At 49.1% G+C, this 18,350-nt stretch overlaps 1 protein-coding gene across 1 annotated transcript in view; it reads left to right on the forward strand.

The window, feature by feature from the left end:
* NAV1 (neuron navigator 1) overlaps positions 1-18,350 on the forward strand; it is a 283,320-nt gene that overhangs the window by 66,711 nt on the left and 198,259 nt on the right. The window contains exon 2 of the mRNA XM_023187002.2: positions 17,150-17,903. Within this exon, the coding sequence (XP_023042770.2) occupies positions 17,182-17,903 (722 nt within the window). The 5' untranslated portion in view covers positions 17,150-17,181. The remainder of the gene's footprint in view (positions 1-17,149; positions 17,904-18,350) is intronic.

The following is an 18,350-nucleotide window of genomic DNA, read 5'->3' on the forward strand; positions in this document are numbered from 1 at the left end:
AAAGGGAAGAAAAGAAAAGAAAGAAGAGGCACTGAGAAGAAAGGTGAGACAGCGGAAGCAGGTCAGAGCACTTAGGCACTACTTTTTTGGACATGTGGCCAGGGATCCACCAGGACCCTTGTGAAGGCAAGGACTTGCACATTGCAAAACCTCTTCTCCTGTGGGCAAAACAGGGGGGGCTACTTGGTCTGTCTTTATTGTTCAAGGTAGATAGTGCATGGAAGACCTGTCCCCAAGCCAGTATCTGGCACTTATAGCCACTCAACCTACCCACCCAACCATGCTATTTTGCTGGCACCTTCCTCACTAGTACTGCCATGTGAACTGTGAGGCTCTCCTAAGGCCACGGGTCATCTTGTCATCCTGTCCATGCACCTGGCCTTGAACTTCACAGGCAGAAGAGCATCTTTGCCCCTCCAAACTCCAAACAGAAGGACTAGAAAGACCCCAGTCCTGGTATTTAGTGCTCTTCATGGACAGAAAGTTCTTTGTAACCGCTAACTTCAATCCCCAACGTAGAGCAGTTCATTTGTTATCATCTGTGTTCACCGGGGAAGAAGAACAGAACAAGATCTGCTGGCTATGGGGCCACCCCCCACACATATTTTCTCCAGTTTGCTCCTCTACTTGGCCTGACTGTTCAAGGCCCCCAGCAAAGGCTACGCCCCCATTGCTGAGCAAGGCCGTTTAGATGCAAGATACTAATTGCTAAGATAGATGTAATGAGTCAAATACTCTTAGACACTATTGGAGGACAAACAACTTGGTTAATAATCTTTTTGACAAGCAATCTGCAATTTGTAACCAAGAATCTTTATAAGATTCTCCTCTTGGATCCAGTAATTCTCCTTCAAGGAATTAAGCCTGAGGAAATAATCAGAGTCTCAAGCAAAACTATTTTGGATGTTTGTCACACTGTTATACATAATAGTGGAAAACTGGAAACAATCCAATGGCTAGTGGTGGTAAAGTGGTCGAACAATTTTTTTTTTTCTTTTGAGATGGAGTCTCCCTCTGTCACCCTGGCTGGAGTGCAGTGGCAGGATCTCAGCTCACTGCAACCTTCACCTCCCAGGTTTAAGCAATTATCCTGCCTGAGCCTCCTGAGCAGCTGAGACTACAGATGTCCTCCACCACGCCCAGCTAATATTTGTTTTTTTAGTAGAGACAGGGCTTCACCACTTTGGCCAGGCTGGTCTTGAACTCCTGACCTCAAGTGATCCACCCACCTCGGCCTCCCAAAGTGCTGGGATTATAGATGTGAGTCACTGCGCCTGGTCTGAAGACTTTAAAATGAAAAGTAAAAATGCTTAACATATAGTGAAAAGATATAAAATATATGGTATAATGATAACTTTATTGTGTGTGTGTGTGTGTGTGTGTTATGAACAATAAAAACCCTGGAAGAACCCCAAAACCTACAAATGGTAATAGCTGACTTAGTAGGGTGATAACTTTATAGGTGATAGACATTTTCTTTTTTATATGTTTTGATATTTTCCAGGTTTTTTCTAATGCACAAGTTATTTTTGTAAGTAATAAGAACTACCCTTTTTTAAGGACTTACCACCATGTGCTACTGGGCTAAATATTTTCCACACATTATTTTTTTTCATCTCTACAGCAACTCAGTGATGTAGGTATTCTTGTTTTTCAGATGAAACAACCAAAGCTTAGAGAGGTTAAGTAACTTTCCCAAAATGGCACAGCTTATAAGTAGAATCGGATTCTGAATAGAACTCCCCCAAAACTTATAAAAAGTGAATACTGTCTTTCAGTGTGGGGATGAGAGCTGATACATGGTATTGATCTGCATGGCCTGCGAGTTTCTGATCCAAGTCTACAAATGCCAGTGGATCCCTCCTCACATGCCCCTCTTGCTGTGGCTCTACTTGTTGGGCAGCCTCGGTCTAACCTCCTGATCAGCCTTCCAGGCAGAGGTGACCCAGTTCAGAGATGTTGTGCGGGGACTTACAGGTCAGTGAGGCCCCGAGTGCAGGCAGAACGGAGGCAGTTGCTCTCCTGGGTCTGCCCAGCATGACAGGGGAGAGGGGGTGCTTTTCCAGCTTTGCTGATAGAAGTCTCCCATAAGCTCACCTGTCAGCCTCCTGGTGTCTGGCAGGATGCTGGGCCTTGGGCAGCTACACCCTGGAGCCTCACAGCTCATGGGATTTTTTTTCTGAGATTGGGGTCAGCTGGGGGAGGAGAGTTTCTCTCCTGCAGCCTGGCGCTGGGGCCTTGGGCAGCGGCCAGGCCCGGCCTCTCGCTCTGTGTGTGACTACCACACGAATGTGCTGCTGCTGAGAGAAGGGAGTCACCCTGGCTTGGCAGCGCTGTGCTGGCAGGAATCGGGGCTCAAGCACAGTTTTAGCTTGGCTCTGAGGGAGGCTGCTGGAGTCAGCAGGACGGGTTTTCCAGCTTTGCTCGAGAACAGAAACACATAAGCAACCAATGGAACGAGAGAAGGCAATGGGACTGGGATTATCTTCAGTGCTGCAATTGCTTGCCCCACTTTTCAGATGGCAAAGCTAAGGCCTAGGGACTGAGTAACTCGGGAAGATGCTTAGTGCTGGAGTCCCGTCCAGTGTTCTGACTCCTGGGCTGCACGTGACTGCTGGGCCTGCTGCCAGACCCCAGCTCAAGTTTCTGATTCCCCAACCCTACCCCTCACACATTCTGAGCTATTGGGTAGAAGGAAGAACTTATTGCTAGTGTAGCCAGCCTGGTGCTGCCTTCACTTGGCAAGAAGTCTGGTCTGCACCTCACAACATAGTCCCACTAACAGGTTTGACTTTAGGTCCAGCCCTCTCCAAATGCTAGGCTCTGCTGTTCCAGGCAGGGAACCAGCCCACACACTGCAAAGTGGCCTGGGCCTCTGGGCTGGAGGGCTTTAGGAACAGTCCATAATCCCCAAGATCTCTCCTGCCCCAGCACCAAGGAACCTTCATCCCTTGCCCCAGACCAGTGGCCCTGCAAGTATGTGGGATTTGTTGAGTGATACTACCTCCATCTGCTTGGCTGGAAAACCCATCCATGCAGAAATACTGGAAGTTTTAAGATGGGGGAGAAAAATAATAATAAAGCAAGTGTGAGAAAGATGGAGCTGACAGGTCTGGTGGGAGACATGGTCATCTGGCTAGCAGCCTGGGGTCTTCATAGGCTCAAGTTTCTCGGTCTGCACTGAGCTCCCCCAGCCCCAAGGCTCCGCTTACCTCTGCTCCTCCCCATTCAGCAGCTCCAGTGTCCATCTGGAATCTAAGCTATTGTTTGGGAAGCCAGACTTCTAGTAACTCTGGCCTGGAGGAAAGTGTATATATATATATGGAGGGAGGAGGGATAGAGGGAAATCTGGATGGAACAGGGACTGTCTTCAGGGCACCTCCCCAAGAACCGAGATACTTAAACCCATGTGGCTTAGAACTCCAAGCTCTGATCTGCATTACAGGGGAGCATGCCAATTGTTGGGGTGTTTGGAGCTGGGACCTATGTGGCAGGAGGTATCCTGGAACAGAAGAAGGAGCAGAGAAGGGAGGGCACCTTCTCTGCTCTACTCAGGGTGAAGGAAGCTGTGTGCCGGCTGCACCTGCTTCCCATGCCAGCTCAACTTCCTGGGAAGTATTTATAACTGAGGCCTCCAGCCCCCTGTGATTTGTGGGACAGTTTTAAACCATTGATTTTCATTAGCATTAAATCATTTCTCTTGGCTAATTGAAAAGGAACTGGGGATACTGAAAGTGGAGCCATTCACATGGACCAAATCAGCGAAAGATGTCAATATGCTGAAACAGCACAAGTCTTCAGTTGGACGGCTCCGAGTTCCCTCCCTGAAGCTCAAAATCTACTTCTCTCTCAGAGGTCAGAGGCTGTGAGAAACAAGCCCTTAGAACCAGGAAGTGAACTTGGATTCTTAGCAGCAGGGATGGAGGTTAGACACTTGGAAGAACTTCCAGCCTAGGGCGATGGGATGAGAGATTCTGAGGGAGGTGTTGGAGGAATGCAGTGAACATCTCTTCTGCAGAGGTGTGTTTGAGATCTCCATGTCCTGCCTCTGTCCGCAGGCACAGGTGCAGGACGCACTGTCTAGGGAAGAGCATTTGTCCTTCTCTAGACACAGGCTGGAGTGGTAAAGTTGCTCTGGGAATGCCAAGTCTGGGCAGTATGGTGTTCAGAAGCCTCTCCTGGGGAATGGTGGGGCTGGGCTTGGAGTAAGAGGTGAGATCGTGGCTATTGCTTGATCACTTAACTATAAATGACAGGAAGCTAAACAATCTGATTTTACCTGAAAGTAACACAGCCAGCCCCATCTTTCCTCTGTAAGAACACATTGCCATCTGGCCAGAAAGGACACCATGCCACAGTCTAAGGATAAGGACACTTCTGGAGGTGCTGGCAGAGCCCTGGGCCCTGGGGGTGGTGATGGGGAGGGGAATGGTGAGTCCCACAGCTTGTGGACAATCCTAATCCCCATTCAGAGCCAGGAGCCAGCCAGGCAGGCGCTGGGGATACTGAGCCCCACCCCCTCCGCTGACAAGTCCCAGCCAGTAGACCTCAGCTTCCCCTGCTTCCTGCCAAGGCTCTGCCCACTCTGCCCATGCCCACTCTGATGGGACACCACCACTGGCTGCCCATTCTTGTCTTTCTCTTGACACAGACTGAGGTGATTGCATTCTCTGCCAAGGACCAGGCCCAGCTGAATGGCCCCCAGCTGGTTTGCTGAAGCCTGAAGCCAGGGTCTGTAGGCAAGAGCTTGGGGAAGGAGGATGGGCTCAAATCCTTTTACTATGGCCTCCCCACCAACCACATCTCAACTCTTCCTTCATTTCTGTCCTGAGAGGTTGGCAGAGATTAGAGCCCGGACAAGAAGGGTCAACATTTAGTAAATGATTATTGCAGTCCTGTCCCCAGTCCTGGGACCTCCTCGCAATGCTCAGTCTGGAAACACTGGGACGTTATGCGGGGAGGAGGCCCTGTGGTGTGGGGGAAGAGAACTGGAGTAGGGGAGTCACCCCAGGCTTTCCTGTTGCTCAGTGGTGTGACTTGGGACAAGTTACTTCCTCACAAACATAGGAATATTGTGATTTGCCTTTATACCCTCACCCCTAGCTCGCTGTGTGAGCTGAACAAGGTCTATAACCCACAAATATTGCAAGTTGTGTGCCCACAGTGGGGCTGCTGGGGCTCCTTTTTCCAGGGAAGCCTGTGAGCACACTGCTGGAGGCCTGGAGCCTCTGAGATGAGCGAGGATGGGAGGACACAGAGCACCTCCTCACCCTGGGCTGGGTGGGAAATGGGCCAAAGGGAGGGGACAGGGAGGACAGGTGGGAAAGGAAGCTAGAGTTGTGTGTGTTTGTGTGTTTAAGAATAAACGTGAGTGTGAGTTGCATGTATGATGTGTGTGGTGCAAGTGAGTGTGTATGTTTGTGTCAGTGTGTGAGCACGTGCCTGTGTGTCTCTGTGTGAATGTGTGTATCTGTGTGTATATGTATTTGTAGGTCATGTGTGCATATGTCTATCTCTGTGTGTCAGAATGTGTGTGTGTGTATGTCTTAGTCCATTCAGGTTGCAGTTACAAAATACTTTAGACTGGGCAATTTATAAACAACAGGCCAGGTATGGTGGATCATGCGTATAATCCCAGCACTTTGGGAGGCTGAGACAGGAGGATTGCTTAAGCCCAGATGGAGACCAGCCTGGTCAATATAGTGAGATCTCATCTCTACAAAAAATTAAAAAACAAAATTATCAGGCATGGTGGCATGTCCCTGTAGTCCCAGTTACTTGGCAGGCTGAAGTGGGGGGATCGCTTGAGCCCAGGAGGCTGAGGATGCAGTGAGCTGTGATCATGCCACTGCACTCCAGCCTGGGTGACAGAGCTGCGACCCTGTCTCTAAAAATGTAAGAATTAAAATGAAACATCAGAAAATTGTTGCTCACAGTTTTGGAGGATAGAAGTCCAAGATCAAGGTGCCAGCAGATTTGGTGTCTGGTGAAGGCCTGTTCCCCATAGATGGTGATGTCTATGTGTCCTCACATGGTGGAAGAAAGAGGCAAACAGGTTCCTTCAAGTCTTTTATGAAGGGACTTAACCCATTCACAAAGGTGGAGCCCTCATGACCTAATCCCCTCCCAAAGACCCACCTCTTAATACTATTGCATTGGAGATTAGTTTTCAACATAGGAATTTTGGAGAGAACACAAGCATTTGGAGCATGGCAGTGTGTATCTTGTGTCTCGATGTATGAGTGTGCTTGTGTGGGAGGGTGTGAGTGAGTGTGTGTATGTCTGTGTGTGTGAGAGTCACTATGTGTGTGTGGTGTTGGTCTGAGGGGTGCAACAGTACGAGTCATATCTTCAGAGTGACACCAAAGGACACACTTCTCTCTTGCCTGAGGTGAAGCCCAAGTTGAGATTTGGCCCTGGAGGAACTAAGCAGGATTTCCAGGGCAGAGGGAGAGTAGGTGTCAGATGTTGTAAGAAAGCTTGGAAGGAGGCCTGTGTGGGGTCCAGGGATTCTGTCTGTGGCCTCTGGACTCATGCAGGTCATTCTGTCCACTTCCTGTCTCTGAATAGGTTGCACCTAAGTCATCTTCATATAGTCAGGAGTACCTCAACTTCAGAAGGACCTCCATGAAAAGAGATCTCCCTATCTTTCTTACTAACCTGTGCCACAGTCTTAAATGTATTTATTTTGGAAACTTGTCCTGCTGCGTAATTTGGTTACCCTCTCCCCGCCTGCCCCCGCCACCAACCCCATATAAGTTGACTGTCTTATTTGTACTCAAATAAGAAAACAGAAATTTAGGTTAAAAGTGAACCATTCTGGTGACAATGTTTGTGCTATTCTGACTGAAATGGCTGACAAAAGGTACTAATGGGAAATTTGGGGCAGAACAGAGAAGGGAGATACAAGCCATGCTAATGACTTGACTTAATAATAACTAGCTAGTATTCAGTGTTTATTATGGCCCAGGAACTGTCTTCCATGATCTTCCTGTCATAATTCACTTAGTCTTGGCTAGGCGTGGTGGCTCACGCCTGTAATCCCAGCACTTTGGGAGGCTGAGGCAGGCGGATCACCTGAGGTCAGGAGTTCGAGACTAACCTGACCAACATAAAGAAACTCCATCTGTACTAAAAATACAAAATTAGCTGGGCATGGTGGCATATGCCTGTAATCCCAGCTACACAGGAGGCTGAGGCAGGAGAATCTCTTGAACCCGGGAGGCAGAGGTTGCAGTGAGCCGAGATCGTGCCACTGCACTCCAGCCTTGGCGACAGAGCAAAATTCAATAATAATAATAATAATAATAATAATAATAATAATAATAATAATAATAAATAATTTACTTAGTCTTTATAGCAACACTTTAAAGTAGATATTGTTATCATCCCCATTTCAAAGATGAGGAAACAGGCCAAGAAGGTTAAGTAATTTCCTCAGGACCACAAAGCAGGAGGCAGCAGTATCCAGATTTGTACAGGGGGCTGAGGGGACTGGGTTGGGGGTGGGAAGATGGGGCTGGGGACGAGTGGGGAGAGGTGATGGTTCCGGCTCCAGGACCTCTTTTTTTAGCCAACACTGTATTGTGCAGTGTCTGTACCTCAGTGCTTGAGTTCAGAGATACTCCAGTTCTTTACTATGAATATTTTCCTCATCCTCTTTCTTTTTTTGGCATATCCAACCCCTAGATGCTCTGGTTAAAATGTTCCGACCTTTTCGAAATGGGTATATTCAGTGCATTGCCAAACGCAATCGCGGCCCCTTTAACAGGGCCACTGCAGGAGGAGCTGTCCTATCAGCACCACGGCCGCCGCCCCGCGCACCCCCAACCCCGGCAGCAGCTGCGGGCGCCTCAAGGGCAAAAAGGGCGGTGAAGAGCGGGGCGGGGAACTTGCGACTGGCTAGTTCTCTAGACCCGAGAGGGAGGGACCGCCGCCGAATACTGGTGCTCGCCTTCCTTTCCCCTCGCCCCGCCCCTGGGAGATCAGAGGGAGCTGGTGCTTAGGCTCTCACCGCCCTCTGAGTCAGAGTGAAACATTTATAGGCCCAAAACACTTTCTTGCTCTGGGGTTTGCAGAGCTTTAATGGCCAGGTAGCCTCCATTTGTCCTAATGGGGCGGGACCTGGCGCTGGAATGAGGCTGAAAGGCTGGATGATTGGGGTGGAAAGGAGTCAGGGCTGAGGCCTCAATTTAGGCTGTAGGGTGAGACGCACAATCTGTGGAGCTAGACTGTTTAGATCTAATCTTGACTCTGCCATTTACTAGCTGTGTGATCGTGAGAAAGTTCCTTAGCCTCTCTGTGCTTCAGTGTCCTTGCCTCTGAAGTGGGAATGATAATAATAGCACCAACTTATAGAACAATTACAAGTTAATATAGGCAAAGCACTTAGAGCAGTGTCTGACAGGCAGTCAGCAAATGCAACTAAAAAGCGTTTGATTTACAAATAAAGTACCAGTGTGAGACTTAGATAGCAGACAGCTGGGATGTAGACTGGAAAGGGAGGAGAGAGAAAAGTGTGTTGGGAGTGTTGTTCAGGGGCCGGGACTATCTCACTTTGCCTGGGAAGCCGCCAGCCTCTCAACTCACCTGTCATCCACCAGACTGTCCCATTCTGTGTCTGAATTTGGCAACTTCCCTTTGGGAGGAGGGGCAGCTATTCTCTTAATATAATTTCTTTTCTTTCTTTCTTTCTTCCTTTCTTTCTTTCTTTCTTTCCTTCTCTTTCTTTCTTTCTCTCTCTCTTTCTTTCCCTCCCTCCCTCCCTTCCTTCCTCTCTCTCTCTCTGTCTCTCTTTTTCTTTCTTTCTCACTCTATCACCCAGGCTGGAGTGCAGTAGTGTGATCTTGGTTCACTGCAAACTCTGCTACCCAGGTTCAGGCGATTCTCCTGCTTCAGCCTCCCGAGAAGCTAGGATTACAGACACCTGCCACCGCACCTGGCTAATTTTTGTAGTTTTAGTAGAGACGGGGTTTCACCATCTTGGTTAGGCTGATCTTGAACTCCTGACCTCGTGATCCACCCGCCTTGGCCTCCCAAAGTTCTGGGATTACAGGCATAAGCCACCATTCTTGGCCAATTTCCACCATTTCTTGAGCACTTCCTATGTGCCAGTCACCATGCTAGGTGACTTATCTTTACTCTCTCATTGCATCTTTATAAAACCCCATGACTACTTATTGCAGATGAGGACTCTAGGCTCAGAAAACTTATCTAAAGCCACATAGCAGGAAGTAGCAGAGCTGGGATTTGAACCCAGATCTTCCAGATTCAAAAGCCTTTACTCTTTCCATGACACATTTTTCGAGCTGTCTAGTTTCCTACCCTTTCCACTATGGGCACTTGGGTGTTATCGTATGAAGCATGGACAGTGTTGTTCCTGTTGATGCTCCAGGTTTCTGATCCAGACCTGGCAGGTGTTCTTATCCTCTTCTGCTCTTCTGGAAACTCAGGAGAATAAGGCAGCTCAGCCTCTATCCCTAGGTATGTGGGATGGAGGGACACTTGAAAAGTAAGTCTTTTTTTTTCCCCCCCTGTGATCATAGTAACAGAAATATTTGTTGAGTCCTTACTATGTGCCAGACACTGTTCTAAGCACTTTCTGTTCATTAACTAACTTACTCTTCACAGCAACCCTATGAGTAGATCCTGTCTCGATCTCATTTTACAGAGGAGGGAACTCAGAGGTTTTGCGATTTGCCTTAGGTCACACCACCAGCAAATGACAGAGCCAAACTTTGGACTCAGGCATTCTGGCTCCAGAGTTTATTCTTTAACCACGGTACCACAGAGTCTCTTTAAAGAGCAGGAGTCTGAATTGGGGCACTGATGAAAAGACCTAGGGGCATGAGGAGTTCTACCATCAGATCCACTACTTCCCAGACCTCAATCCACCAACTACCAACTCGACTCCTCTTCCTAAAAGCCTCCCCACATCCTGCCTCACTGACAGACCATAACAACTAAATCTCCATGGTACTCTCTTTTGTCTCTGTCTCTCTCTCTCTCTTTTTTTTTTTTTTTTTTTTTCTTGAGATGAAGTTTCATTGTTGTTGCCCAGGCTGGAGTGCAATGGCGTGATCTCGGCTCACTGCAAACTCCGCCTCCCAGGTTCAAGTAATTCTCCTGCCTCAGCCTCCTGAGTAGCAGAGATTATAGGCATGTGCCACCACAGCCGGCTAAGTTTGTATTTTTAGTCGAGACAGGGTTTCTCCATGTTGATCAGGCTGGTCTCAAACTCCCAACCTCAGATGATCCACCCGACTTGGCTTCCCAAAGTGCTGGAATTACAGGCATGAGCCACCATGCCCGGCCTGTTTTGTTTCTCTTGATGCACGCCCTGCACATGTTACTTGTCACGAGTGTGCATGTGTTTCTTCCCCACCAGACTGCTAGCTCCTAGAGAGCAGAACCTGGGTCTCAGCCACCGCAATTGCCACAGCACCTGGTACATGGAAGCTGCCCAGCCAAGGTGTGTGGTTGTTGAACAAAGGGATCCTGCCATGAATCCCTTTGTAAGTGCAATGTTCTTTTGTAACAGGGAGTACTAACTCTCTAGTGTAATTTATTGAGGACTGGGATCCCCAGGATGAGGGAACTAAAGAGCACTGAGGCCCTCCTCTTGTTCACTGAGGTTAAGTGAAATTTCACATCAGGGCACTTAGAAGGAGAAAGAACAAAGAGAGCGTGTTTGGAGGTGGAGGATCTGATAAAATACCCCAATCTCTCTCTCTCTCTCTCTCAAACATGCACGCGCGCGCGCGCACACACACACACACACACACTCCCATAAGAAAGAAACACTCTCCTTGCTTGTACCTCCAGCTCTACCCACAAACTTCTGCCCTTGAGACTCCCCAGACACATTGCAAAGTTATCACAAAGGATGACTGATACTGATAGCCAAGCTCTTCAGCTTGAACAGAACCTTGTTTAAGAGACATAAGCTGGGCACGGGAGCTCATGCCTGTAATCCCAGGAGGCCAAGGAGGCAAGAGGATCACTTGAGCTCAGGAGTTTGAGACCAGCCAGGGAAACATAGCAAGACCTCATCTCTACTAAAAATAAAAATGAAAAAAAAAAACTAGCCCAGTGTGGTGGTGTGTGTCCTTATGGTTTCAGCTACTTAAGAGGCTGAGGTGGGAGGATCACTTAAGCCCAGGAGACTGAGACTGCAGTGAGCTATTATTGCACCACTGCTCTCCAGCCTGGACCCTGTCTCAAGAACAAATAAAATGAAAGAGACGTGGATTGTCCTGCTTCTCAGACACATTTTTGTCTAATACTGAGATCCAGGAGATGAGGGCCATTGTAGCTAACCTTATGCATTCCAAGAGACCAAACGTTTTCCCAACATTATTTTATTCAGTCTGCTCAGACAGAATATGAAGCAGTAGAGAGTGAGATGGGGCAGAAAAAGTTCCCCTCATTTCAGAGGAAGGGAAACAGAGCTTCAGAGTAAGCATGATGTCTCCCAAATCATTTGGTCCGTTAAGAATGTAAACTGGGTGCTGTAGCCAGCAGGCATGTCTAGGTCCTAGGAGAGATAACCTGTGCAGAGGCCTCACCTTTCAGCTTTGGAGGCATCCTCGTCCATGGGCCTCAGCTCAAATCCCACTCCCCATGTGTATTCTCTCCCCTTCCCTCCCCAGCCACCCCACCCCTGCTGCCAGAGACCTGAAATTCCGGTCTTCCTCCTCAATCCCCACTCCAACCCAGGCGTGCCACTTGCCACTAACTAGGGATATTAAACCTGCAGCCGGGCTGGATGAGGCCTATCTTCTCCCCCTGCCATGCACGTTGCCTCCAGTCTCACACGGGCAATGCCCCTGTACCACAGTGACCCCCAGTACCACCAAAGGCAAACAGCATATAAGGTGGTTGGGGAAAGCTAGCCAGATCTCCAGCATGCTGGGAGAGTAAGAGAGGGAAAAGAGGCCTCCCCCAGAGCTGCCTATGACTGATTTTCTTCTCTTCTGGTTTCCACCCTGTAAATTGGATCCCCCCTGCCCATCCCCAACTCTTATCTCTGGAAGGCCCCAAGTTCCAATCAGAGCAACTCCAGTCAGAGTTGATCATGGAGGTTGGGGGCGTGTAGGCAGAGTGTGGATATGCTCTCAGCGGTTGTGGCCAAGGGGATCCACCCTTGAGCCTCAGAGTCCTGTCCGTCTGCATCTGAGTCACACCACTCTGCCGCTTTTTAGCTGTGTGTGTCCTTGGGCAGCTCACTTAACCTTCTCCACCTCATTTTCTTTACCTGTGAAAGGGGTACTAAAGCTTACTTTGTAAGGTTGTTGCTAAGAACTAGAAATGATGTCTCAATACAGGAGACTGTTACTCTGTCTAGGGCAGAAGCATCTGCCAGGTGTCCTTAAAGATGCTAAATACCTGTGGGTTCTCACTCCCAAGGCAAACCAGGAAAGCTCCTTCATGACCCCTTGCCCACCCAGGCTAAAATAACTCACTGTTTGGGGAGCCCTCCTCCACCACCCCAAAGATGGTCTGATCCTCCCAGGCTCCCACCTGGGGCAATGGTTGTCACATCCCACGTGCATCCTCCTCCCAGTCTAGGTGAGGGCTATCAAGTTGCAGAAGGAGGAGACAGCAGGGCCCCAACTGCAGTGGAGAGGGAGGCGCAGGGCTCTTATGACCTACCATGGGAATGTTTTAAATCCTCCTCCCATCGAGCTTTTGAAAAAATGATGATCCAGGAAAAGCAGCAACTGCGTCTGCTCCATTAGCAAGTGAGGGAGACGCAGCCTCCTCAGCCTTAGGGCTCTCTTAGCTGGAAATCCGGCCAGCCCTAGCCATAGGGCCTGGGGGAAGTCTGAGCCAAGGGGCTGGGAGCCCAGGGATGCATGGAGGACAATGTAGGTGAGTTGGGCTCTTGGTGGGGGGTGGTTATTGGACAACACAACCTGAGTTGCAGAGGGACTCCCACGAGAGATGAAGGTAGAGTTGAGATTTAGTTCTGGATTCTCTTACCAATGTAGCTCCCAGAAGGGACAGTCTAGGGTGTATAATTGGCTTTGGTCCGCACACTGGGATTTGGTGGGGATTGTAGCAGAGGGCAGAAGCACAAGGGCCATGTGGCACATTGTCAGTGCAGGGAATTGAACCTGGGAATGCTGAAATCTCAGGGGTGTGCCTGCAATGGGTCAGTGGTCTAAGGCCCTTCTCATGGGTAGCAAGCTGGTTAGCTATACAGTCAGTGTATAGCCTATCTTGGTGTTACAGGCCAAGGTCAGCAGCTTGGGGCCCACATGAGTCTCTGAGCAGGTCCACACTTTACCTCCAGTCCTGCTTGGCATTGTCACAGATGCACATGACTGACCACTAGAGGGGTGGCTAGATAGAAGGAGGGTAACAAAGTCAATCCACTCTCATCTCTACTGGGAAAGAATTCTGACTACTGGCCTGAAGCCAGGATTAAGCATGGTACTCTCTTCTGGTCTTAAAGAGTACTTGCTTCTCCATCTAACTGCAGTTCCTAGATTTTGTCCTGTCCTCATTTTGCAGACTGGACATGCAGAGGTTGAATAATTTACCCAGATTCTCACGGCTGCAGTAGTAGTACCTGCTTTCACTCTCTAAGTTTCCTTTATGAAAGTCCTTTTCGGTCTCTTCTGTGGGGTTGTGCTTGGCATGCTGGGGCTGGGGGCTGGATAGGGTGCCTGCCCTTCATGGGAGACTGTGGCCAAGTAGAGGGTGACTCACAGGGTCTCCCAGTCTGTGTCCTGGTGGGAGGGCAGGGAATGGCATGAGCTAGATGAGGAAGAGGCAGGAGGCAGGCAAGCCCTGGGTGTGGCCCTCCAGGCCTAGGCCATGGGCAGCCACTGGAGAAGCAGAGGCGAGCTGGTGGTAATTCCCTGGGCACACATGGCTTTGCCGCCCTTCTTCTGCTGGGTAGGATGAGGTTGCTTTAGCTCACCAAATAACGGTATCAAATCGTTAAAGTGCAAGTTAGAGAAAAGGATGAGGGGGTCATAGCACTTCCCTTGTAGAATAATTTCTTGTGGAAATTATTTCATTTATTGCAGAGCAATCCAATAAGCCCTGGCTGTCATGGTCACGTCAAACTGGAGTTTTAGAAATCCATAAGTGCTTAAGGGTCTACATTGACTTCTTATAGCTTAGTCTGTAACTGGTCCCAGACCACAGAGTCAAAGGTCAGGGAAAGGTCAGCAACAGCCATAAACAATTCTGTGTGGTTGCTTACAGCTTTCTCCACAATATGAAAGGGGGGATCCCAGGGATCTCAAGGAAACCGGCCATGCTTTGGTGGTCTTTTCTGTCCGGAATGTCTTTTGCCTTTGTCTTCATCCAATGCCAATTCACCCTTTGAGAATCAAACTGAGTATTTTCATTGTACATAATGAAAATATGTACAATGATTGCTCCCATCTGTAATCATTTTCCTAGCATACATTTTTAGGTTTGGCATTGTTCCCACAGCAGTGTATGGGGGCCATATACTTTTTTTTTTTTTTTTTTTGAGACAGTCTCGCTCTCTTGTTCAGGCTGGAGCGCCGTGGTGCAATCTTGATGCACTGCAACCTCTGCCTCCCAGGTTCAAGCAATTCTCCTGCCTCAGTTTTTTTAGTAGCTGGGACTACAGGCATATGCCTCCACACCCAGCTATTTAGTGTGTGTGTGTATTTTTAGTAGAGATGAGGTTTTGCCATGTTGGTCAGGCTGGTCTCAAACTCCTGACCTCAGTTGATCCGCCCGCCTCAGCCTCCCAAAGTGCTGGGATTACAGGTGTGAGCCACCGCACCCAGCCTCATAGCCATATACTCTTACCAACACTGGATATTTTATTTTATTATTATTATTTTTTTGAGATGGAGTCTCGCTCTGTTGCCCGAGCTGGAGTGCAGTGGCCAGATCTCAGCTCACTGCAAGCTCCGCCTCCCGGGTTTACGCCATTCTCCTGCCTCAGCCTCTGGAGTAGCTGGGACTACAGGCGCCCGCCACCTCGCCCGGCTAGTTTTTTAGTATTTTTTAGTAGAGACGGAGTTTCACCATGTTAGCCAGGATGGTCTCGATCTCCTGACCTCGTGATCCACCTGTCTCGGCCTCCCAAAGTGCTGGGATTACAGGCTTGAGCCACCGCGCCCGGCCAACACTGGATATTTTAATTTGCTATGATATAGTACATTTAATAGCAACAAATGATAACTTATTTAATTTGCATCTCTTCAATTTCTAATAAAGTCTTTGGTTTTTGTTTTGTTTTGGCCAGTTGTATTTATTCTTTTGCAGTTTTCTTGTTCACAGGGTCTCACTCTGTCACCTAGGCTGGAGTGCAGTGGCATGATCTCAGCTCACTGCAACCTCCACCTCCCAGGTTCAAGCGATCTTCCTGCTTCAGCCTCCCAAGTAGTGGGACTACAGGCACACATGACCACACCCAGCTAATTTTGATTTTTTGTTTTTTATTTTTTGTGGAGATAAGGTTTCACCATGTTGCCCAGGCTGGTGTCAAACTCCAAGGGATCCTCCCGCCTTGGCCTCCCAAAGTGCTAGGATTACTGGTGTGCGCCACTGTGCCCCGCCTGCCCTTTATTCTACGGGGTGTTTGCTTTTAAATATTGATTTGGTAGAGCTCCGTATGTGTAAAGGTATTAATTCCTTGTTTTTCATACTTGTTGCAAGTATTTTTTTTTTTTTTTTTTTTGAGACAGAGTTTTGCTCTTGTTGCCCAGGCTGGAGTGCAGTGGTGCAATCTCAGCTCACTGCAACCTCCACCTCCTGGGTTCAAGTGATTCTCCTGCTTCAACCTCCTGAGTAGCTGGGATTACAGATGCACACCACCATGCCTGGCTACTTTTTTGTATTTTTAGTAGAGACAGGGTTTCATCATGTTGGCCAGGCTGGTCTCGAACTCCTGACTTCAGGTTATCCACCCGCTTGGCCTCCCAAAGTGCAGGGATTACAGGCGTGAGTCACCGCACCTGGCCTGTTGCAAGTATTTTTATAGTTTATTTATGTCTCGAACCTTTTGAAAAGGTTTTTTGCCCATATAGAGGTTTTAATTTTTATGCACTCACATCTATCAGTGTTTTACTTTATGATTTCTTCCTTTGATGTGGTACTTTGAAAGGCTTCTCCCACAACAAAATTATGGAAACGTTCATGCATGTGTTCTAAAAATTTTTTATGGCTTCATTTTTTAACCTTTAACTCTTTAATCTATCTGGAATTGATTGTATGTATCTTTGTAAACTGCTTTAAATTCCCTTTGAAATGGAAGTGATTAATTCATTAATTAACATGGCTAGGAGGGGAAGCTGGTGAAGGCAGAAGGGGATAATTAGTGAGTCAAGGTCTGAAAGAGAGGAGATCAAGTGCTGTTGACAGGGCCTGTACAAGGAACTGCCTTGAACTAAACGTGGGACACGTTTCTTTCAGAGGAGGGTGGCAGGAGGTGCAGAGGTCAGTTTTGCCAGGGAGGGAGGTGAGTAGGGAATGGGCTAGAGAGGAAGACTGTGAGCCAAGTGCCAAATGCCCAGTGACTATGGGGGTGGGGACAGTAGGGAGGGTCCAGGGAATGGCAGGAGCCTCAAGGGTCAGCATTTGCCAGTTTACAAGTTTATAATCTGGGGGGATTGTGATTGGCCCTCCCACCCTTGGGCCCTAACAGCATGTGGAAGAAGGTTGCACTGCACTGGAGAGTGTCCTAGGAGGTGAGCCAGGGGTCAGCTGCAGTGATGAGTGGAAGGAACATGCAGGCAGAGGCTGAGAGCGTGAGGAAATTTGTTTAGTGTGGAGGACATTCTAGACTTGTGGTACTAGGAAAGGCCTGAGGGCGAGGAGCTATGAGGAGAGTCTGTCCCCATCAGTGAACAGGAACAGAGTCAAAGAAAGTTAAATGAAGCCCATTTGTACAGCACATTGCAATTCACAAAGCACTTTCCCATATTGCTTGCAGATGAGCCTCATAACAGCTTTTCAGAGCAGAGAGGAAAAGGGATTTGCCCAGAGTCCAGCAGGTAGCCAGTGACCAGTCACAATGCGAACCAGGAGTGCCAGTGCCCAGCCTGGATGCTCGAGCCTCCCCACAGACCCCAACATCCTCTTTCTACACTCAGAGATGGAAGCTCGGGAGATGTGCCTGACGGTCTTTTTTTGCCCTTCCTCCCTGCAGGACAGTAGCCCACCCTTCCAGCCTTGCAGACCATGAATGGGATGGCCAATGTGAATCCCGCCAGCCGCCCTCACTACGCCTCCTCCATCCCGGTGCCTCGTGCCTCTTCCCAGACCAGGATTCCTACACCGGGCGCTTCTCCCCAGCTGCGGCCGCGCCAGGCCGGCCTGGCCCTGAGCCCACAGAGAGCGGCCTCCCCCAGACTGGGAAAGGCTGCAGGTCCTTCTAGAAACTCCTCTCCTAGGGCCTCCCGGGGGAGAGGCTCTCCCAAGTTTGCTGGATCTGTGAGGGAGTCAGCTGAGGATGGGGAAGGCTCCTCCAGCTCCCCATGGAATAGTCCCAGGACAACCCCGAAAGCAGTCCTCTCCAGCCGGGCTGGATCCGGAAGAATTGGGGAGAGACAAAGCACCCAGGGAAAGAAGAAGAAAGCCCAGGAAGAGACTCCAGTCTGCCAGACCCGGGGCAGAAGCCCTTCTCGGACGAGCTTTCACGCAGAAACTCAAATACCAGGGGCTCCGGAAGTTCGGAAGCCTCCAAGCCGCCCAGGAAAAGACCAAAGAGATATAAACTACAAAAGTTCTGGGACCCCCAGGTCTTTGGAGCCTGATGAGCGGGCAGCTTCATGGGCTTCCTCGCCAGTCTGCAGCCCAGCGCAGGGCAAGCGCCCCTCTCCCTCTCCGGGGGCCATTAGCTTCTCCTCGGTCCATCAGCAGAGTCAGCCAGTCACAGCCACGGTGGCTCCCTTCCAGTACAGGTGAGCTGGGGAGCAGGCAGGGAGGGAAGGGGGAAGAGCCATGCTAGGACCAAGGGACAAGCCAGAAGAGGACAGGGACCCTGATGATCAGTGGCTGGTAAAGGCCAGAGGGCCCCAGGGGATACAAAAAGAAGTTAGGTAGATGGAGGCCTACAGAGTTGGGGGTCTGGAGAGCTGATATGGGATTGGGACTCTAAAAGGGGACCATGATGGAAGCTCTGATCTTTCTCAACTCTGGGGAATCCACAACAAAAAGAGGCTCATAAGGAGGGTACCCCTAAAATGTCCATTTTTGTTCTCTGGAACAACATACAGATTGGGGTGTCATGGAAGCTTAAGCAGCTAGATACATAGGTAGCCTCAGTCTCACCCAATTCATTGTGGGACATTTGCCAACACTGTGAGTTAGACCAACTCATTGGCTTGGGCACTGCGCCTTTACTTGGT

Source organism: Piliocolobus tephrosceles, chromosome 1 (genome assembly GCF_002776525.5).
Source record: "Piliocolobus tephrosceles isolate RC106 chromosome 1, ASM277652v3, whole genome shotgun sequence".
NCBI lineage: Eukaryota > Metazoa > Chordata > Mammalia > Primates > Cercopithecidae > Piliocolobus > Piliocolobus tephrosceles.